The 19,052-nt window shown below is 48.0% G+C and overlaps 1 protein-coding gene across 2 annotated transcripts in view; it reads left to right on the top strand.

The window, feature by feature from the left end:
- LOC106566945 (phosphatidylinositol 3,4,5-trisphosphate-dependent Rac exchanger 1 protein) overlaps positions 1–19,052 on the top strand; it is a 160,302-nt gene that overhangs the window by 74,818 nt on the left and 66,432 nt on the right. For both annotated transcript variants that reach the window (XM_014135621.3, XM_014135623.3), the window contains 4 exons: positions 3,074–3,177; positions 5,349–5,398; positions 17,396–17,471; positions 17,573–17,645. In XM_014135621.3, coding sequence (XP_013991096.3) covers positions 3,074–3,177; positions 5,349–5,398; positions 17,396–17,471; positions 17,573–17,645 — 303 coding nt within the window. The remainder of the gene's footprint in view (positions 1–3,073; positions 3,178–5,348; positions 5,399–17,395; positions 17,472–17,572; positions 17,646–19,052) is intronic.

The following is a 19,052-nucleotide window of genomic DNA, read 5'->3' on the forward strand; positions in this document are numbered from 1 at the left end:
CCGTGTAGTTCTGGGCTGATTCCTCACCGTTGTCATGATCATTGCAACTCCACGAGGTGGAATCTTGCATGGAGCCCCAGGCAGAGGGAGACTTGACAGTTCTTTTGTGTTTCTTCCATTTGCGAATAATCGCACCAACTGTTGTCACCTTCTCACCAAGCTGCTTAGCGATGGTCTTGTAGCCCATTCCAGCCTTGTGTAGGTCTACAATCTTGTCCCTGACATCCTTGGAGAGCTCTTTGGTCTTGGCCATGGTGAAGAGTTTGGATTCTGATTGATTGATTGCTTTTGTGGACAGGTGTCTTTTATACAGGTAACAAGCTGAGATTAGGAGCACTCCCTTTAAGAGTGTGCTCCTAATCTCAGCTCGTTACCTGTATAAAAGACACCTGGGAGCCAGAAATCTTTCTGATTGAGAGGGGGTCAAATACTTATTTCCCTCATTAAAATGCAAATCAATTAATAACATTTTTGATATGCGTTTTTCTGGATTTTTTTGTTGTTATTCTGTCTCTCACTGTTCAAATAAACCTACCATTAAAATTATAGACTGATCATTTCTTTGTCAGTGGGCAAACGTACAAAATCAGCAGGAGATCAAATACTTTTTTCCCTCACTGTATACTGAAGGGTGTCGTCTGCGTAGAGGTGGATCAGAGAATTACCAGCAGCAAGAGCGACATCATTGATGTATACAGAGAGAGAGTCCGCCCGAGAATTGAAACCTGTGGCACCCCCATAGAGACCGCCAGAGGACCGGACAACAGGCCCTCTGATTTGACACACCGAACTCTATCTGAGAAGTAGTTGGTGATCCAGGCGAGGCAGTCATTTGAGAAACCAAGGCTATTGAGTCTGCCGATAAGAATGCGGTGATTGACAAAGTCGAAAGCTTTTGCCAGGTCAATGAAGACGGCTGCACAGTACTGTCTTTTATTGATGGCGGTTATGATATCATTTCGGACCTTGAGCGTGGCTGAGGTGCACTCATGACCAGCTCGGAAACCAGATAGCATAGTGGAGAAGGTACGGTGGGATTCGAAATGGTCATTGATCTGTTTGTTAACTTGGCTTTCGAGGACTTTGGAAAGGCAAGGCAGGATGGATACAGGTCTGTAACAGTTTGGGTCTAGAGTGTCTCCCCCTTTGAAGAGGGGGATGACCGCATCAGCTTTCCAATCTTTAGGTAACACAGACGATGCAAAGCCTGTTCAACCTCTCCTTTGTAACAAGGGGTTGCAACAATTTCGGCAGATCATTTTAGAAAGAGTGGGTCCGGTCCATATTGTCTAGCCCAGCTGATTTGTAGGGGTCCAGATTTTGCAGCTCTTTCAGAACATCAGCTATCTGGATTTGGGTGAAAGAAAAGGGGTGGGGGGCTTGGGCAAGTTGCTGCGGGGGGTGGAGAGCTATTGGCCGGGGTAGGGGTAGCCAGGTGGAAAGCATGGCCAGCCGTAGAAAAAATGCTTATTGAATTAATCGATTATCAAGGATTTATCGGTGGTGACAGTGTTTCCTAGCCTCAGTGTAGTGGGCAGCTGAGAGGAGGTGCTCTTATTCTCCATGGACTTTACAGTGTCCCAAAACTTTTTGGAATTAGTGCTACAGGATGCAAATTTCTGTTTGAAAAAGCTAGCCTTAGCTTTCCTAACTGACTGTGTGTATTGGTTCCTAACTTCCCTGGGATAGGACATGGGGACAGTGATGGCTTTGGCCTCCGGGGTATAGGGCTGCCACTCATTAGGCACTGATCTCAAGGGGGAGTCGATGGAGCACAGGTGACTGAGATTCAGAGTGACAGCAGAGAGTGGCAGGGAAAGAAGGCAGGGGAGAGAGACCTATTTTGTTATGGGGAGCTCAATTTGTGTGTCGAGTCATCAGCATCTCAAAACCGTTCACCAATTTCCCTGTGTTTTCCCTTTTGGACTTTTCATTTATGACTTGATGCTGTCAATGGGTCTCTGGATGTTCTGAAAGCGTCAGTCTATACTCAGCAGCAACCCTACTGGTTCAATGATTAGTGATGAATGTTTAACTAATTAACCAATCAGTTGTTGAACCCTCTCTCTCTCCATCTTGCTCTCTCTTCCCCATCTCTATCACTCTCTTCCGATCTCTCTCTTCTTGCTCTTTCCATCTCGCTCTCTTTCCATCTCGCGCTCTTTCCGTCTCGCGCTCTCTCGCTCCCCCCCATCTCGCGCGCTCTCTCTCTCTCCCCCCCTCTCGTCCGCTCTCTCCCCCCCTCTCGCGCACCCTCTCTCTCCCCCCCTCGTGCGCTCTCTGTCTCGGGCGCTCTCTCTCCCCCCTCTCGCGCGCTCTCTCTCCCCCCTCTCGCGCGCTCTCTCTCCCCCCTCTCGCGCGCTCTCTCTCCCCCCTCTCGCGCGCTCTCTCTCCCCTCTCGCGCGCTCTCTCCTTTCCCCTCTCGCGCGCGCTCTCTCCTTTCCCCTCTCGCGCGCGCACTCTCCTTTCCCCTCTCGCGCGCGCTCTCTCTCCTTTCCCCTCTCGCGCGCGCTCTCTCCTTTCCCCTCTCGCGCGCGCTCTCTCCTTTCCCCCTCGCGCGTGCCTCTCCCCCCTCGCACGCTCTCTCCCCCGTCTCTCGCGCTCTCTCTCTCCCCCGTCTCTCGCGCTCTCTCTCTCCCCCGTCTCTCGCGCTCTCTCTCTCCCCCGTCTCTCGCGCTCTCTCTCTCCCCCGTCTCACTCGCTCTTTCCCCCCGTCTCTCTCGCTTTCTCTCCCCGTCTCGCTCGCTCGCTCTCTCGCTCTCTCTCTCCCATCACGCTCTCTCGCTCTCTTCCACCGTTTCTCTCTTTCCCCCGTCTCGCACGCTCTCTCTTTCCCCGCGTCTCGCACGCTCTCTCTTTCCCCGCGTCTCGCTCGCTCTCTCTTTCCCCGCGTCTCGCTCGCTCGCTCTCTCCCCCCCGTCTCGCGCTCTCTCTCCCCCGTCTCACGCTCTCTCTCCCCCGTCTCGCACGTGCTCTCGCTCCCCTTCTCCTCGCTCCCCTTCTCCTCGCTCTCTCTCTCTCTCTCTCTCTCTCTCTCTCTCTCTCTCTCGCTCTCTCTCTCTTGACATTTAAGTGTCAGACAAGCACCAGTTCAAGAACGAGCCGGTGTTTTACCGTTTCCGCTACGATGACGGCACCTACAAGGCCAGGAGCGAGATGGAGGACATCATGTCAAAGGTATCTATCTATCTGTGTTGGTGTCAATTCCATTTCAATTCAGTCAAATCAGGAAGGAAACTTAAATTCACATTTTATTCAATGCTTTTTTTTTTTACCTTTGCAATTGGACTTCCAGTTTACTTTCTGAATTGTCTGAATTTAAATGGAATTGACCCCAACCCTGTTTATATACACTGCTCAAAAAAATAAAGGGAACACTTAAACAACACAATGTAACTCCAAGTCAATCACACTTCTGTGAAATCAAACTGTCCACTTAGGAAGCAACACTGATTGACAATACATTTCACATGCTGTTGTGCAAATGGAATAGACAACAGGTGGAAATTATAGGCAATTAGCAAGACACCCCCAATAAAGGAGTGGTTCTGCAGGTGGGGACCACAGACCACTTCTCAGTTCCTATGCTTCCTGGCTGATGTTTTGGTCACTTTTGAATGCTGGCGGTGCTTTCACTCTAGTGGTAGCATGAGACGGAGTCTACAACCCACACAAGTGGCTCAGGTAGTGCAGTTCATCCAGGATGGCACATCAATGCGAGCTGTGGCAAGAAGGTTTGCTGTGTCTGTCAGCGTAGTGTCCAGAGCATGGAGGCGCTACCAGGAGACAGGCCAGTACATCAGGAGACGTGGAGGAGGCCGTAGGAGGGCAACAACTTAGCAGCAGGACCGCTACCGCCGCCTTTGTGCAAGGAGGAGCAGGAGAAGCACTGCCAGAGCCCTGCAAAATGACCTCCAGCAGGCCACAAATGTGCATGTGTCTGCTCAAACGGTCAGAAATAGACTCCATGAGGGTGGTATGAGGGCCCGACGTCCACAGGTGGGGGTTGTGCTTACAGCCCAACACCGTGCAGGACGTTTGGCATTTGCCAGAGAACACCAAGATTGGCAAATTCGCCACTGGCGCCCTGTGCTCTTCACAGATGAAAGCAGGTTCACACTGAGCACGAGACAGACGTGACAGAGTCTGGAGACGCCGTGGAGAATGTTCTGCTGCCTGCAACATCCTCCAGCATGACCGGCTTGGCGGTGGGTCAGTCATGGTGTGGGGTGGCATTTCTTTGGGGGGCCGCACAGCCCTCCATGTGCTCGCCAGAGGTATCCTGACTGCCATTAGGTACTGAGATGAGATCCTCAGACCCCTTGTGAGACCATATGCTGGTATGGTTGGCCCTGGGTTCCTCCTAATGCAAGACAATGCTAGACCTCATGTGGCTGGAGTGTGTCAGCAGTTCCTGCAAGAGGAAGGCATTGATGCTATGGACTGGCCCGCCCGTTCCCCAGACCTGAATCCAATTGAGCACATCTGGGACATCATGTCTCGCTCTGTCCACCAACGCCACGTTGCACCACAGACTGTCCAGGAGTTGGCGGATGCTTTAGTCCAGGTCTGGGAGGAGATCCCTCAGGAGACCATCCGGCACCTTATCAGGCGCATGCCCAGGTGTTGTAGGGAGGTCATACAGGCACGTGGAGGCCACACACACTACTGGGCCTCATTTTGACTTGTTTTAAGGACATTACATCAAAGTTGGATCAGCCTGTAGTGTGGTCTTCCACTTTAATTTTGAGTGTGACTCCAAATCCAGACCTCCATGGGTTGATACATTGTATTTCCATTGATTATTTTTGTGTGATTTTGTTGTCAGCATATTCAACTATGTAAAGAAAAAAGTATTTAATACGATTATTTCTTTCATTCAGATCTAGGATGTGTTGTTTAAGTGTTCCCTTTGTTTTTTTGAGCAGTATATCAAGATGAAAAACAGCAAGAGCGCTTGTTTGCACCAAAGCCATAAATAAATAGGCATCTGAAAAGTAGTTGTGGAATGTAGGACTTGGGGAGGGCAAGAGCTGTTACGAGATCAGAACTTAAGTGATGTCTGAACACATCTGACTGACTCATGTTTTGTTGCGCAAACTATCAGTAAGAAGTCAACTTCCACCAGGTGTCTCTAGCCAACATCCTACAGCACTGCTTCTGCTTTTGGACTCTCAGGGGAATCCTGACTTCTTCTTAAGTCAAATGTTCACCAAGTCATGCATTGATGTCAATCGGAGACAAGGTCAAATTTGACTTAAATAGAAGTTAGAGTTTGCCCCTGATTTTGAGGGTTGCCTGTTGAGGATACAATGACTCAAAACTTGTTTTCTCTCTACTTCTCGTAGGGCGTAAGGCTTTACTGTCGTCTGCACAGCCTGTATACCCCTGTCGCCAAGTAGGTATCCCTCCTCCTCCTCCCCTCCTACTCTTCCCCCATTTCTTCTCCTTTCTACCTCCGCCTCTTCCTCCTCCTACCCCTCTTTCTCTGCCTACTCTTTGTTTCTTCCTTCTCATCTCTCTTCTTCCCCATGTCCATCTTATCCCTCTTCCTTCTTCCACACACACATATATATACACACACACACACTGCTTCGGTCCTACCGCTGCCTCTCCCTCTCCCTCTGGGGCATTGATTGTTGTCGCCAGGGCGTCTGTCTCACACTTAACAGAATGGGTTTGGGAAAATGTCACACTGATAAAAATATGTCGGTCACCCTGTCATTATGTAACAATGTTGGACCCATTTGGTATTTACAGTGCAGTTTAGTGAAAACAAATCTGCCAGTTCAGAATGCCAACCGTTGACTGGCAAGGTACAAGGTTTTAAGAAGACAGATTTTGGTTTGCCAAAAGGTTTAGTGTGACGACTAACCACGAACCCGAGGTTGTATGGTCGTATAGAGGGTGCTACACTGTGGCTTAACATTACATTTGGGTCAATTTGTCATCGTTCACATAATAGGGCCTTGCAGAAACACCCTGTACTTAGTCACCACAGTGAGATTTATGAGCAAACACAATGTCGACGGTTTCCGCCCGTCACGTGCCAACCAACCACATCCTTTCAGTGCTTCCTGAATCGCTTATTCTTTTTCTTACACTAAGGGTCTAGTTTAGATGGTAGGACTTGTCCCTAACTACCAAAACCGGCCTGCGAGTTGAACAATAAATGCTTCTCATGGAATGGCATGCTTTGAGCACTAGCGAAAAGTGCTATTAGCAATGAATGAATGACAGACATTTTATTTTTGTGTCAAATCGCCAATTGGCAACCCATCCCTTATGGGATTAATTGACACATAAACAAACATTACAATAATTCACTATGGTAATTAAACAATCATTCATCTTCCGGCTTTCTCTGCATTGCGCATCGCATCAAGAGTAAAACAAAAAAATCTATCTAAAAATCTATACATAATTTTTTTTATTTAACCTTTATTTAACTAGGCAAGTCAGTTAAGTACAAATTCTTATTTACAATGACGGCCTACACTGGCCAAACCCGGACGACTGGGCCAATTGTGCGCCGCCCTATGGGACTCCCAATCACGGCCGGTTGTGATACAGCCTGGATTTGAACCAGGGTGTCTGTAGTGACACCCCTAGCACTGAGAGGCAGTGCCTTAGACCCCTGCACCGCTAGTAAATAAGGTTATCCAAACAATAATTACATCCATAGAGCAGTAAAATAATATACATACATACATATATATATATATATATATATATACTGCTCAAAAAAATAAAGGGAACACTTAAACAACACAATGTAACTCCAAGTCAATCACACTTCTGTGAAATCAAACTGTCCACTTAGGAAGCAACACTGATTGACAATAAATTTCACATGCTGTTGTGCAAATGGAATAGACAACAGGTGGAAATTATAGGCAATTAGCAAAACACCCCCAATAAAGGAGTGGTTCTGCAGGTGGGGACCACAGACCACTTCTCAGTTCCTATGCTTCCTGGCTGATGTTTTGGTCACTTTTGAATGCTGGCGGTGCTTTCACTCTAGTGGTAGCATGAGACGGAGTCTACAACCCACACAAGTGGCTCAGGTAGTGCAGTTCATCCAGGATGGCACATCAATGCGAGCTGTGGCAAGAAGGTTTGCTGTGTCTGTCAGCGTAGTGTCCAGAGCATGGAGGCGCTACCAGGAGACAGGCCAGTACATCAGGAGACGTGGAGGAGGCCGTAGGAGGGCAACAACTCAGCAGCAGGACCGCTACCTCCGCCTTTGTGCAAGGAGGAGCAGGAGAAGCACTGCCAGAGCCCTGCAAAATGACCTCCAGCAGGCCACAAATGTGCATGTGTCTGCTCAAACGGTCAGAAATAGACTCCATGAGGGTGGTATGAGGGCCTGACGTCCACAGGTGGGGGTTGTGCTTACAGCCCAACACCGTGCAGGACGTTTGGCATTTGCCAGAGAACACCAAGATTGGCAAATTCGCCACTGGCGCCCTGTGCTCTTCACAGATGAAAGCAGGTTCACACTGAGCACGTGACAGACGTGACAGAGTCTGGAGACGCTGTGGAGAACGTTCTGCTGCCTGCAACATCCTCCAGCATGACCGGTTTGGCGGTGGGTCAGTCATGGTGTGGGGTGGCATTTCTATGGGGGGCCGCACAGCCCTCCATGTGCTCGCCAGAGGTAGCCTGACTGCCATTAGGTACCGAGATGAGGTCCTCAGACCCCTTGCGAGACCATATGCTGGTGCGGTTGGCCCTGGGTTCCTCCTAATGCAAGACAATGCTAGACCTCATGTGGCTGGAGTGTGTCAGCAGTTCCTGCAAGAGGAAGGCATTGATGCTATGGACTGGCCCGCCCGTTCCCCAGACCTGAATCCAATTGAGCACATCTGTGACATCATGTCTCGCTCCATCCACCAACGCCACGTTGCACCACAGACTGTCCAGGAGTTGGCGGATGCTTTAGTCCAGGTCTGGGAGGAGATCCCTCAGGAGACCATCCACCACCTTATCAGGAGCATGCCCAGGCATTGTAGGGAGGTCATACAGGCACGTGGAGGCCACACACACTACTGAGCCTCATTTTGACTTGTTTTAAGGACATTACATCAAAGTTGTATCAGCCTGTAGTGTGGTTTTCCACTTTAATTTTGAGTGTGACTCCAAATCCAGACCTCCATGGGTTGATAAATTGTATTTCCATTGATTATTTTTGTGTGATTTTGTTGTCAGCACATTCGACTATGTAAAGAAAAAAGTATTTAATAAGATTATTTCTTTCATTCAGATCTAGGATGTGTTGTTTAAGTGTTCCCTTAATTTTTTTGAGCAGTGTATATATATATATATATATATATACACAGTGTGTGTGTGTGTGTGTGTGTGTGTGTGTGTGTGTGTGTGTATATATATATATACTGTGTACAGACAGACACTGAGACACTTGGACAGACAGACACTGAGACACTTGGACAGACAAACACTTAGACAGACGCAGAGGCGCTCGGACACTTAGACAGACGCAGAGGCGCTCGGACACTTAGACAGACGCAGAGGCGCTCGGACACTTACAGTGGGGGAAAAAATTATTTGATCCCCTGCTGATTTTGTACGTTTGCCCACTGATAAAGAAAGGATCAGTCTATAATTTTAATGGTAGGTTTATTTGAACAGTGAGAGACAGAATAACAACAAAAAGAGCCAGAAAAACGCATGTCAAAAATGTTATAAATTGATTTGCATTTTAATGAGGGAAATAAGTATTTGACCCCCTCTCAATCAGAAAGATTTCTGGCTCCCAGGTGTCTTTTATACAGGTAACGAGCTGAGATTAGGAGCACACTCTTAAAGGGAGTGCTCCTAATCTCAGCTTGTTACCTGTATAAAAGACACCTGTCCACAAAAGCAATCAATCAATCAGATTACAAACTCTCCACCATGGCCAAGACCAAAGAGCTCTCCAAGGATGTTCGGGACAAGATTGTAGACCTACACAAGGCTGGAATGGGCTACAAGACCATCGCCAAGCAGCTTGGTGAGAAGGTGACAACATTTGGTGTGATTATTCACAAATGGAAGAAACACAAAAGAACTGTCAATATCCCTCGGCCTGGGGCGCCATGCAAGATCTCACCTCGTGGGGTTGCAATGATCATGAGAACGGTGAGGAATCAGCCCAGAACTACACAGGAGGATCTTGTCAATGATCTCAAGGCAGCTGGAACCATAGTCACCAAGATAAGAATTGGTAACACACTACATTTTTTTACATTTACATTTTAGTCATTTAGCAGACGCTCTTATCCAGAGCGACTTACAAATTGGTGCATTCACCTATAATATCCAGTGGAACAACTTACAATAGTGCATCTAAATCTTTTAAGGGGGGGGTTAGAAGGATTACTTTATCCTATCCCAGGTATTCCTTGAAGAGGTGGGGTTTCAGGTGTCTCCGGAAGGTGGTGATTGACTCCGCTGTCCTGGCGTCGTGAGGGAGCTTGTTCCACCATTGGGGTGCCAGAGCAGCGAACAGTTTTGACTGGGCTGAGCGGGAACTGTGCTTCCTCAGAGGTAGGGAGGCGAGCAGGCCAGAGGTGGATGAACGGAGTGCCCTTGTTTGGGTGTAGGGCCTGATCAGAGCCTGAAGGTACGGAGGTGCCGTTCCCCTCACAGCTCCGTAGGCAAGCACCATGGTCTTGTAGCGGATGCGAGCTTCGACTGGAAGCCAGTGGAGAGAGCGGAGGAGCGGGGTGACGTGAGAGAACTTGGGAAGGTTGAACACCAGACGGGCTGCGGCGTTCTGGATGAGTTGTAGGGGTTTAATGGCACAGGCAGGGAGCCCAGCCAACAGCGAGTTGCAATAATCCAGACGGGAGATGACAAGTGCCTTGATTAGGACCTGCGCCGCTTCCTGTGTGAGGCAGGGTCGTACTCTGCGAATGTTGTAGAGCATGAACCTACAGGATCGGGTCACCGCCTTGATGTTGGTGGAGAACGACAGGGTGTTGTCCAGGGTCACGCCAAGGCTCTTAGCACTCTGGGAGGAGGACACAAGGGAGTTGTCAACCGTGATGGCGAGATCATGGAACGGGCAGTCCTTCCCCGGGAGGAAGAGCAGCTCCGTCTTGCCGAGGTTCAGCTTGAGGTGGTGATCCGTCATCCACACTGATATGTCTGCCAGACATGCAGAGATGCGATTCGCCACCTGGTTGTCAGAAGGGGGAAAGGAGAAGATTAATTGTGTGTCATCTGCATAGCAATGATATGAGAGACCATGTGAGGATGTGACAGAGCCAAGTGACTTGGTGTATAGCGAGAATAGGAGTGGGCCAAGAACAGAGCCCTGGGGGACACCAGTGGTGAGAGCGCGTGGTGCGGAGACAGATTCTCGCCACACCACCTGGTAGGAGCGACCTGTCAGGTAGGACGCAATCCAAGCGTGCGCGGTGCCGGAGATGCCCAGCTCGGAGAGGGTGGAGAGGAGGATCTGATGTTTCACGGTATCAAAGGCAGCAGATAGGTCTAGAAGGATGAGAGCAGAGGAGAGAGAGTTAGCTTTAGCAGTGCGGAGAGCCTCCGTGACACAGAGAAGAGCAGTCTCAGTTGAATGCCCAGTCTTGAAACCTGACTGATTAGGATCAAGAAGGTCATTCTGAGAGAGATCGCAAGAGAGCTGGCCAAGGACGGCGCGTTCAAGAGTTTTGGAGAGAAAGGAAAGAAGGGATACTGGTCTGTAGTTGTTGACATCGGAGGGATCGAGTGTAGGTTTTTTCAGAAGGGGTGCAACTCTCGCTCTCTTGAAGACGGAAGGGACGTAGCCAGCGGTCAAGGATGCGTTGATGAGCGAGGTGAGGTAGGGGAGAAGGTCTCCGGAAATGGTCTGGAGAAGAGAGTAGGGGATAGGGTGAAGTGGGCATGTTGTTGGGCGGCCGGCCGTCACAAGACGCGAGATTTCATATGGAGAGAGAGGGGAGAAAGAGGTCAAAGCACAGGGTAGGGCAGTGTGAGCAGGACCAGCAGTGTCGTTTGACTTAGCAAACGAGGATCGGATGTCGTCAACCTTCTTTTCAAAATGGTTGACGAAGTCATCCGCAGAGAGGGAGGAGGGGGGGGGGGGGGGGGAGGGGGAGGAGGACTGAAATCCTGCAGCTCCCGCAAGGTCCCCCTGCTCAAGAATACATATACATGCCCGTCTGACGTTTGGCAGTGAACATCTGAATGATTTAGAGGACAACTGGGTGAAAGTGTTGTGGTCAGATGAGACTAAATTGAGCTCTTTGGCATCAACTCAACTCGCCGTGTTTGGAGGAGGAGGAATGCTGCCTATGACCCCAAGAACACCATCTCCACCATCAAACATGGAGGTGGAAACATGCTTTGGGGGTGTTTTTCTGCTAAGGGGACAGGACAACTTCACCGCATCAAAGGGACGATGGATGGGGCCATGTACCGTCAAATCTTGTGTGAGAACATCCTTCCCTCAGCCAGGGCATTGAAAATGGGTCGTGGATGGGTATTCCAGCATGACAATGACCCAAAACACAAGGCCAAGGCAACAAAGGAGTGGCTCAAGAAGAAGTACATTAAGGTCCTGGAGTGGCCTAGCCAGTCTCCAGCCCTTAATCCCTTAGAAAATCTGTGGAGTGAGCTGAAGGTTCGAGTTGCCAAACGTCAGCCTCGAAACCTTAATGATTTGGAGAAGATCTGCAAAGAGGAGTGGGACAAAATCCCTCCTGAGATGTATGCAAACCTGGTGGCCAACTACCAGAAACGTCTGACCTCTGTGATTGCCAACAAGGGTTTTGCTACCAAGTACTAAGTCATGTTTTGCAGAGGGGTCAAATACTTATTTCCCTCATTAAAATGCAAATCATTTTATAACATTTTTGACATGCGTTTTTATGGATTTTTTTGTTGTTATTCTGTCTGTCACTGTTCAAATAAACCTACCATTAAAATGATAGACTGATAATTTCTTTGTAAGTGGGCAAACATACAAAATCAGTAGGGGATCAAATACTTTTCCTCCCCACTGTAGACACAGAGGCGCTCGGACACTTGGACACAGAGGCGCTCGGACACTTGGACACAGAGGCGCTCGGACACTTGGACACAGAGGCGCTCGGACACTTGGACACTCGGACAGACACAGAGCCACAGAGGCACTCGGACAGACACAGAGCCACAGAGGCACTCGGACAGACACAGAGCTACAGAGGCACTCGGACAGACACAGAGCCACAGAGGCACTCGGACAGACACAGAGGCACTTTGCTTATATCAGCGTTGTGAACAGAGTGCACCATGGTGGGTTTCTGGTATGGGCAGGCATAAGCTATGGACAATGAACACAATTGCATTTTATCAATCGCAATTTGAATGCACAGAAATACCATGAGGAGATCCTTATGCCAATTTTTTTTTTAAAGGTATCTGTGACCAACAGATGCATATCTGTATTCCCAGTCATTAGAAATCTGTAGATTAGTGCCTAATGAATGTATTTCAATTGACTGATTTCCCCATATGAACCTTAACTCAGTGAAATCTTTGAAATTGTTGCATGTTGCGTTTATATTTTTTAGTATAGCAACTTGGTTGTGCTACAATGTTGAAAAATGCCGTTACTGTTATGTAACAATATAGCTAAAACCACTATTATTTGTCAGCGTTAGAGTGGCTCGTCATTTCAGTCATTTGTGTGGTATGATTTTTTTACTAATGTCTCCAGCAAATGATAATACATGCAATGCTTTATTATAAAGGTGTTATTCTGGAGGGTTTCCAGGTTCCAACCACATTGCTAGGACTATCATTCCATTGCATAATTTATGCTGCTTTCAAAGGTTGATCATTATTAAATGCCAGTGAGCTGGACATGTATGGAACTTGAATATTTTCCATATGTTCATTTTCAAATAGATTTACAGTTGAAGTCGGAAGTTTACATACACTTTAGCCAAATAGATTTAAACTCAGTTTTTCGCAATTCCTGACGTTTAATCCTAGTAAGAATTCTCTGTCTTAGGTCAGTTAGGATCATCACTTTATTTTTAGAATGTGAAATGTCAGAATAATAGTAGAGAGAAGGATTTATTTATTTCATATTTTATTTCTTTGATCACATTCCCAGTGGGTCAGAAGTTTACATGCACTCAATTAGTATTTGTGCTCCCACACGCTTTTTCAGTTCTGCCCACAACTTTTCTATAGGATGGAGGTCAGGTCTTTGTGATGGCCACTCCAATACCTTGAGTTTGTTGTCCTTAAGCCATTTTGCCACAACTTTGGAAGTATTTTTGGGGTCATTATCCATTTGGAAGACCCATTTGCGACCAGGCTTCAACTTCCTGACTGATGTTTTGAGATGTTGCTTCAATATATCCACATTAACCTCTCTGGGACATCTAGCGTACCACCCGCGGTACACACTATCAACAGCCAGTGAAATAGCAGGGCGGCAAATTCAAAACAACAATTTACAAAAATACTCATCATAAACGTTGATAAACTTTAGAACAGTTATTGAAAGAATGATAGATATACTACTCCTTAACCTGTTATGGCTAGGGGGCAGTATTTTCACGGCTGGATAAAAAAACGTACCCGATTTAATCTGGTTACTACTCCTGCCCAGTAACTAGAATATGCATATAATTATTGGCTTTGGATAGAAAACACTCCAAAGTTTCTAAAACTGTTTGAATGGTGTCTGTGAGTATAACAGAACTCAAATGGCAGGTCAAAACCTGAGAGATTCCTTTACAGGAAGTGGCCTGTCTGACCATTTCTTGAACTTCTTTGCCATCTCTATCTTTTACAAAGGATCTCTGCTCTAACGTGACACTTCCTACGTCTTCCATGGGCGCTCAGAGCCCGGGAAAAAACAGAATGTCGTCATCCCAGCCCCAGGCTGAAACACATTATCGCCTTTCTCAAGTGGCCGATCAAGGGACTGTGGGCTTAGGCGCGTGCCCTGGCTGCCCCCGTCTTTGTGATTTTTTTTCCTCTGTTTGCCGAAAAGGAGATTCCCGGTCGGAATATTATCGCTTTTTTACGAGATAAATTGCATAAAAATTGATTTTAAACAGCGGTTGACATGTTTCGAAGTACGGTAATGGAATATTTAGACATTTTTTGTCACGAATTGCGCCATGCGCGCGACCCTGATTTACCATTTCGGACAGTGTCTGGGACGCACGAACAAAACGCCGCTATTCGGATATAACGATGGATTATTTTGGACCAAACCAACATTTGTTATTGAAGTAGCAGTCCTGGGAGTGCATTCTGACGAAGACAACAAAAGGTAATCAAACTTTTATAATAGTAAATCTGATATTGGTGAGTGCTAAACTTGCCGGGTGTCTAAATAGCTAGCCCGTGATGGCTGGGCTATGTACTTAGAATATTGCAAAATGTGCTTTCACCAAAAAGCTATTTTAAAATCGGACATATCGAGTGCATAGAGGAGTTCTGTATCTATAATTCTTAAAATAATTGTTATGCTTTTTGTGAACGTTTATCGTGAGTAATTTAGTAAATTGTTAGCAAATTCCCGGGAAGTTTGCGGGGGGTATGCTAGTTCTGAACGTCACATGCTAATGTAAAAAGCTGTTTTTTTATATAAATATGAACTTGTTTGAACAAAACATGCATGTATTGATAACATAATGTCCTAGGTGTGTCATCTGATGAAGATCATCAAAGGTTAGTGCTGCATTTAGCTGTCTTCTGGGTTTTTGTGACATTATATGCTAGCTAACTACCCAGTCAAAACTGTTCGCTGCTCTGGCACCCCAATGGTGGAACAAGCTCCCTCACGACGCCAGGACAGCGGAGTCAATCACCACCTTCCGGAGACACCTGAAACCCCACCTCTTTAAGGAATACCTGGGATAGGATAAAGTAATCCTTCTAACCCCCCCCCCCCCCTTAAAAGATTTAGATGCACTATTGTAAAGTGGTTGTTCCACTGGATATCATAAGGTGAATGCACCAATTTGTAAGTCGCTCTGGATAAGAGCGTCTGCTAAATGACTTAAATGTAAATGTAAATGTAAGCTTGAAAAATGGGTGTCTGATTATTTCTGGCTTGGTACTCTGCTGACATAATCTAATGTTTTGCTTTCGCTGTAAAGCCTTTTTGTAATCGGACAGTGTGGTTAGATAAAGGAGAGTCTTGTCTTTAAAATGCTGTGAAATAGTCATATGTTTGAAAAATTTAAGTTTTTGTATTTTTGAGGAATTTGTAATTCGCGCCACGCCTATCATTGGATATTGGAGCAGGTGTTCCGCTAGCGGAACGTCTAGATGTAAGAGGTTAATGCAACCACTGTGTCAGATTTTAAAATAGCTTTTCGGCGAAAGCACATTTTTCAATATTCTGAGTACAGAGCTCAGCCATCAAAGCAAGCTATACAGTTACCCGCCATGTTCTGGAGTCAACTAAACTCAGAATTATAAATCTTCCCTTACCTTTGCTGATCATCGTAGGAATGCACTCCCAGGACTCCCACTTCCACAAGAAATGTTCTTTTTGCTCGAAATACTCCATATTTATGTCCAAATACCTCTGTTTTGTTCAGGCGTTCAGATCACTAAACCAAAGGCATAACGTGAGAGCGCAGAACCAGAGACAAAAGTCAAATAGTTCCATTACCGCTCGTAGAAACATGTCAAACGATGTTTACAATCAATCCTTAGGGTGTTTTTAACATAAAACGTTGATAATATTCCAACCGGACAATAGCGTATTCATTACAGAGGAAAAAGAAAGAGCGGCGTGCCAAATGTGCCTGCGCAGTAAACAACTCACTGGTCCCAGGCAGTCCACTGATTGACTGAGCTCCTATTCTCTGCCCAGTAACAGTAGACGGATGAAACTAGTTTCTAAAGGCTGTTGACAGCCAATGGAATCCTTAGGAAGTGCAAAATGACCCCACAGACACTGTAGTTTGAATAGGGATTAGATAGAAAAACTACAAGTCACTTCCTTGGTTGGATTTTTTCTCAGGTTTTTGCCTGCCATATGGGTTCTGTTATACTCACAGACATCATTCAAACAGTTTTAGAAACTTCAGAGTGTTTTCTATCCAAATCTACTAATAATATGCATATCCTACCTTCTGGGCCCGAGAAGCCGGCAGATTAATTTGGGCACGCCTTTCATCCGGACATCAAAATACTGCCCCCTATCCTAGAGAAGTTAATTTTCCTTCCTCGTGATGCCTTCTATTTTGTGAAGTGCACCAGTCCCTCCTGCAGCAAAGCACCCCCACAACATGATGCTGCCACCCCCGTGCTTCACGTTTGGGATGGTGTTCTGCGGATTGCAAGCCTCCCCCTTTTTCCTCCAAAAAGTACAATCTTTGTACCCATGTGCAGTTGCAAACCGTAGTCTGTATTTTTTTATGGCGGTTTTAGAGCAGTGGCTTCTTCCTTGCTGAGCGGCCTTTCCGGTTTTGTAGATATAGGACTCGTTTTACTCTGGATATAGATACTTTTGTACCTGTTTCCTCCAGCATCTTCACAAGGTCCTTTGCTGTTGTTCTGGGATTGATTTGCACTTTTCGCACCAAAGTACGTTCATCTCTAGCAGATAGAACGCATCTCCTTCCTGAGCGGTATGACAGCTGTGTGGTCCCATGGTGTTTATACTTGCGTACTATTGTTTGTACAGATGAACATGGTACCTTTAGGCATTTGGAAATTTCTTCCAAGGATGAACCAGACTTGTAGAGGTCTACCATTTTTTTCTGAGGTCTTGGCTGATTTCTTTTGATTTTCACATGATGTCAAGCAGAGGCACTGAGTTTGAAGGTAGGCCTTGAAATACATCTACAGGTATACCTCCAATTGACTCAAATGATGTCAATTAGCCTATCAAAAGCTTCTAAAGTCATTTTTTTCTGGAATTTTCCAAGCTGTTTAAAGGCACAGTCAACTTAGTGTATGTAAACTTCTGACCCACTGGAATTGTGATACAGTGAATTATAATTGAAATAATCTGTCTGTAATCAATTGTTGGAAAAATTACTTGTGTCATGCACAAAGTAGATGTCCTAACCGACTTGCCAAAACTATAGTTTGTTAACAAGAGATTTGTGGAGTGGTTGAAAAACGAGTTTTAATGACTCCAACCTAAGTGTATGTAAACTTCCGACTTAAACTGTATTTGAATAGATTAGGGGCATATACAAATAGTTGAAACCGTTATTCAGTACAATGCATCGTAGTTAAGCCAATGTTATTTGTGGTACAATTTGCTGGTTGTCACCCCTTGGCCTTCCCATAAAAAAAAATCCTAGAACCGCCCCTGTCTTGGAAGTGTGATTGTTTGTGTGCACCTGATTTGCTTGAATGTGTGTTTGATGAAACCATATCCTTTACTCGCCCATCTCCTTCTCACTTACAGGGATAGAGACTACCATTTAAAAACCTTCAAGTCTGTGTTGCCTGCCAGCAAACTGGTGGACTGGCTCTTGTCACAGGTACAGTGCACACACACACACACGCTCCCCACTTTGTCAACAAGGTGAAAACAACACGTAGACAGGTGACTTAATTGTGACTGCTTCATTCTGTTTCCAAGGGTGATTGTTCCACACGTGAGGACGCAGTGACAATGGGGGTCGGACTGTGCAACAACGGCTTCATGCACCATGGTCAGTACAACGCACACCGACATCATGTGTTATGTCATGTGCAGTCGGACGGACGGACGGAGGCGTACGGACGGACGGACAGTCGGACGGAGGCGGCGGGCAGGCAGTCGGACGGGCGGGCAGTCGGACGGGCGGAGGCGGGTGGGCATTCGGACGGTTGGACGGATGGAGGCGGGCAGGCAGTCGGACGGACGGGCAGTCGGACGGACGGGGGCGGGCAGTCGGACGGAGGCGGGCGGGCAGTCGGGCGGGCAGTCGGACGGATGGGCGGGCAGTCGGACGGATGGGCGGGCAGTCGGACGGATGGGCGGGCAGTCGGACGGACTGGTGGACGGCAGGCAATCGGACGGACGGACGGGTGGACGGCAGGCAATCGGACGGACGGGCGGGCAGACGGACGGACGGGCGGGCAGTCGGACGGACGGGCGGGCAGTCGGACGGACGGAGGCGGGCCGTCGGACGGACGGTGGCGGGCGGGCAGTCGGACGGAGGCGGGCGGGCAGTCGGACGGAGGTGGGCGGGGGGGCAGACAGTCAGATGGACGAGGCGGGCGGGCGGGTGGTCAGACAGTCAGACGGACGGAGGCGGGCGGACAGTCAGACGGACAGAGGCGGGCGGGCAGATGAACGGAGGCAGGCGGGCAGGCAGACAGCCAGACGGACGGAGGCGGGCAGACCGTTCTCTTGCTCAGTTGTGCACCGGGGCCTCCCACTCTTTCTATTCTGGTTAGAGACAGTTTGCGGTTGGACGGATGGAGGCGGGCAGGCAGTTGGACGGACGGACGGGCAGTCGGACGGAGTCGGGCGGGCAGTCGGGCGGGCAGTCGCATGGATGGGCGGGCAGTCGGACGGACGGATTGGCGGGCAGTCGGACAGACGGGCGGACGGGCGGGCAGACGGACGGGCGGGCGGTCGGACGGAGGCGGGCGGGCAGTCGGACGGAGGCGGGCGGGCAGTCGGACTGAGGTGAGCGGGCGGGCAGACAGTCAGATGGACGAGGCGGGCGGGCGGGCGGTCAGACGGACGGAGGCGGGCGGACAGTCAGACGGACAGAGGCGGGCGGGCGGGCAGATGAACGGAGGCGGGCGGGCATGCAGACAGCCAGACGGACGGAGGCGGGCAGACAGTTCTCTTGCTCAGTTGTGCACCGGGGCCTCCCACTCTTTCTATTCTGGTTAGAGACAGTTTGCGCTGTTCTGTGAAGGGAGTAGTATACAGCGTTGTACGAGACCGTCAGTTTCTTGACAATTTCTCACATGGAATAGCCTTCATTTCTCAGAACAAGAATAGACTGACGAGTTTCAGAAGAAAGTTCTTTGTTTCAAGCCATTTTGAACCTATAATTGAACCCTCAATTGCTAATGCTCCAGATACTCAACTAGTCTAAAGAAGGCCAGTTGCATTGCTT

Source organism: Salmo salar, chromosome 13 (assembly GCF_965601325.2).
Source record: "Salmo salar chromosome 13, fSalSal1, whole genome shotgun sequence".
In the NCBI taxonomy this organism is placed as follows: domain Eukaryota; kingdom Metazoa; phylum Chordata; class Actinopteri; order Salmoniformes; family Salmonidae; genus Salmo; species Salmo salar.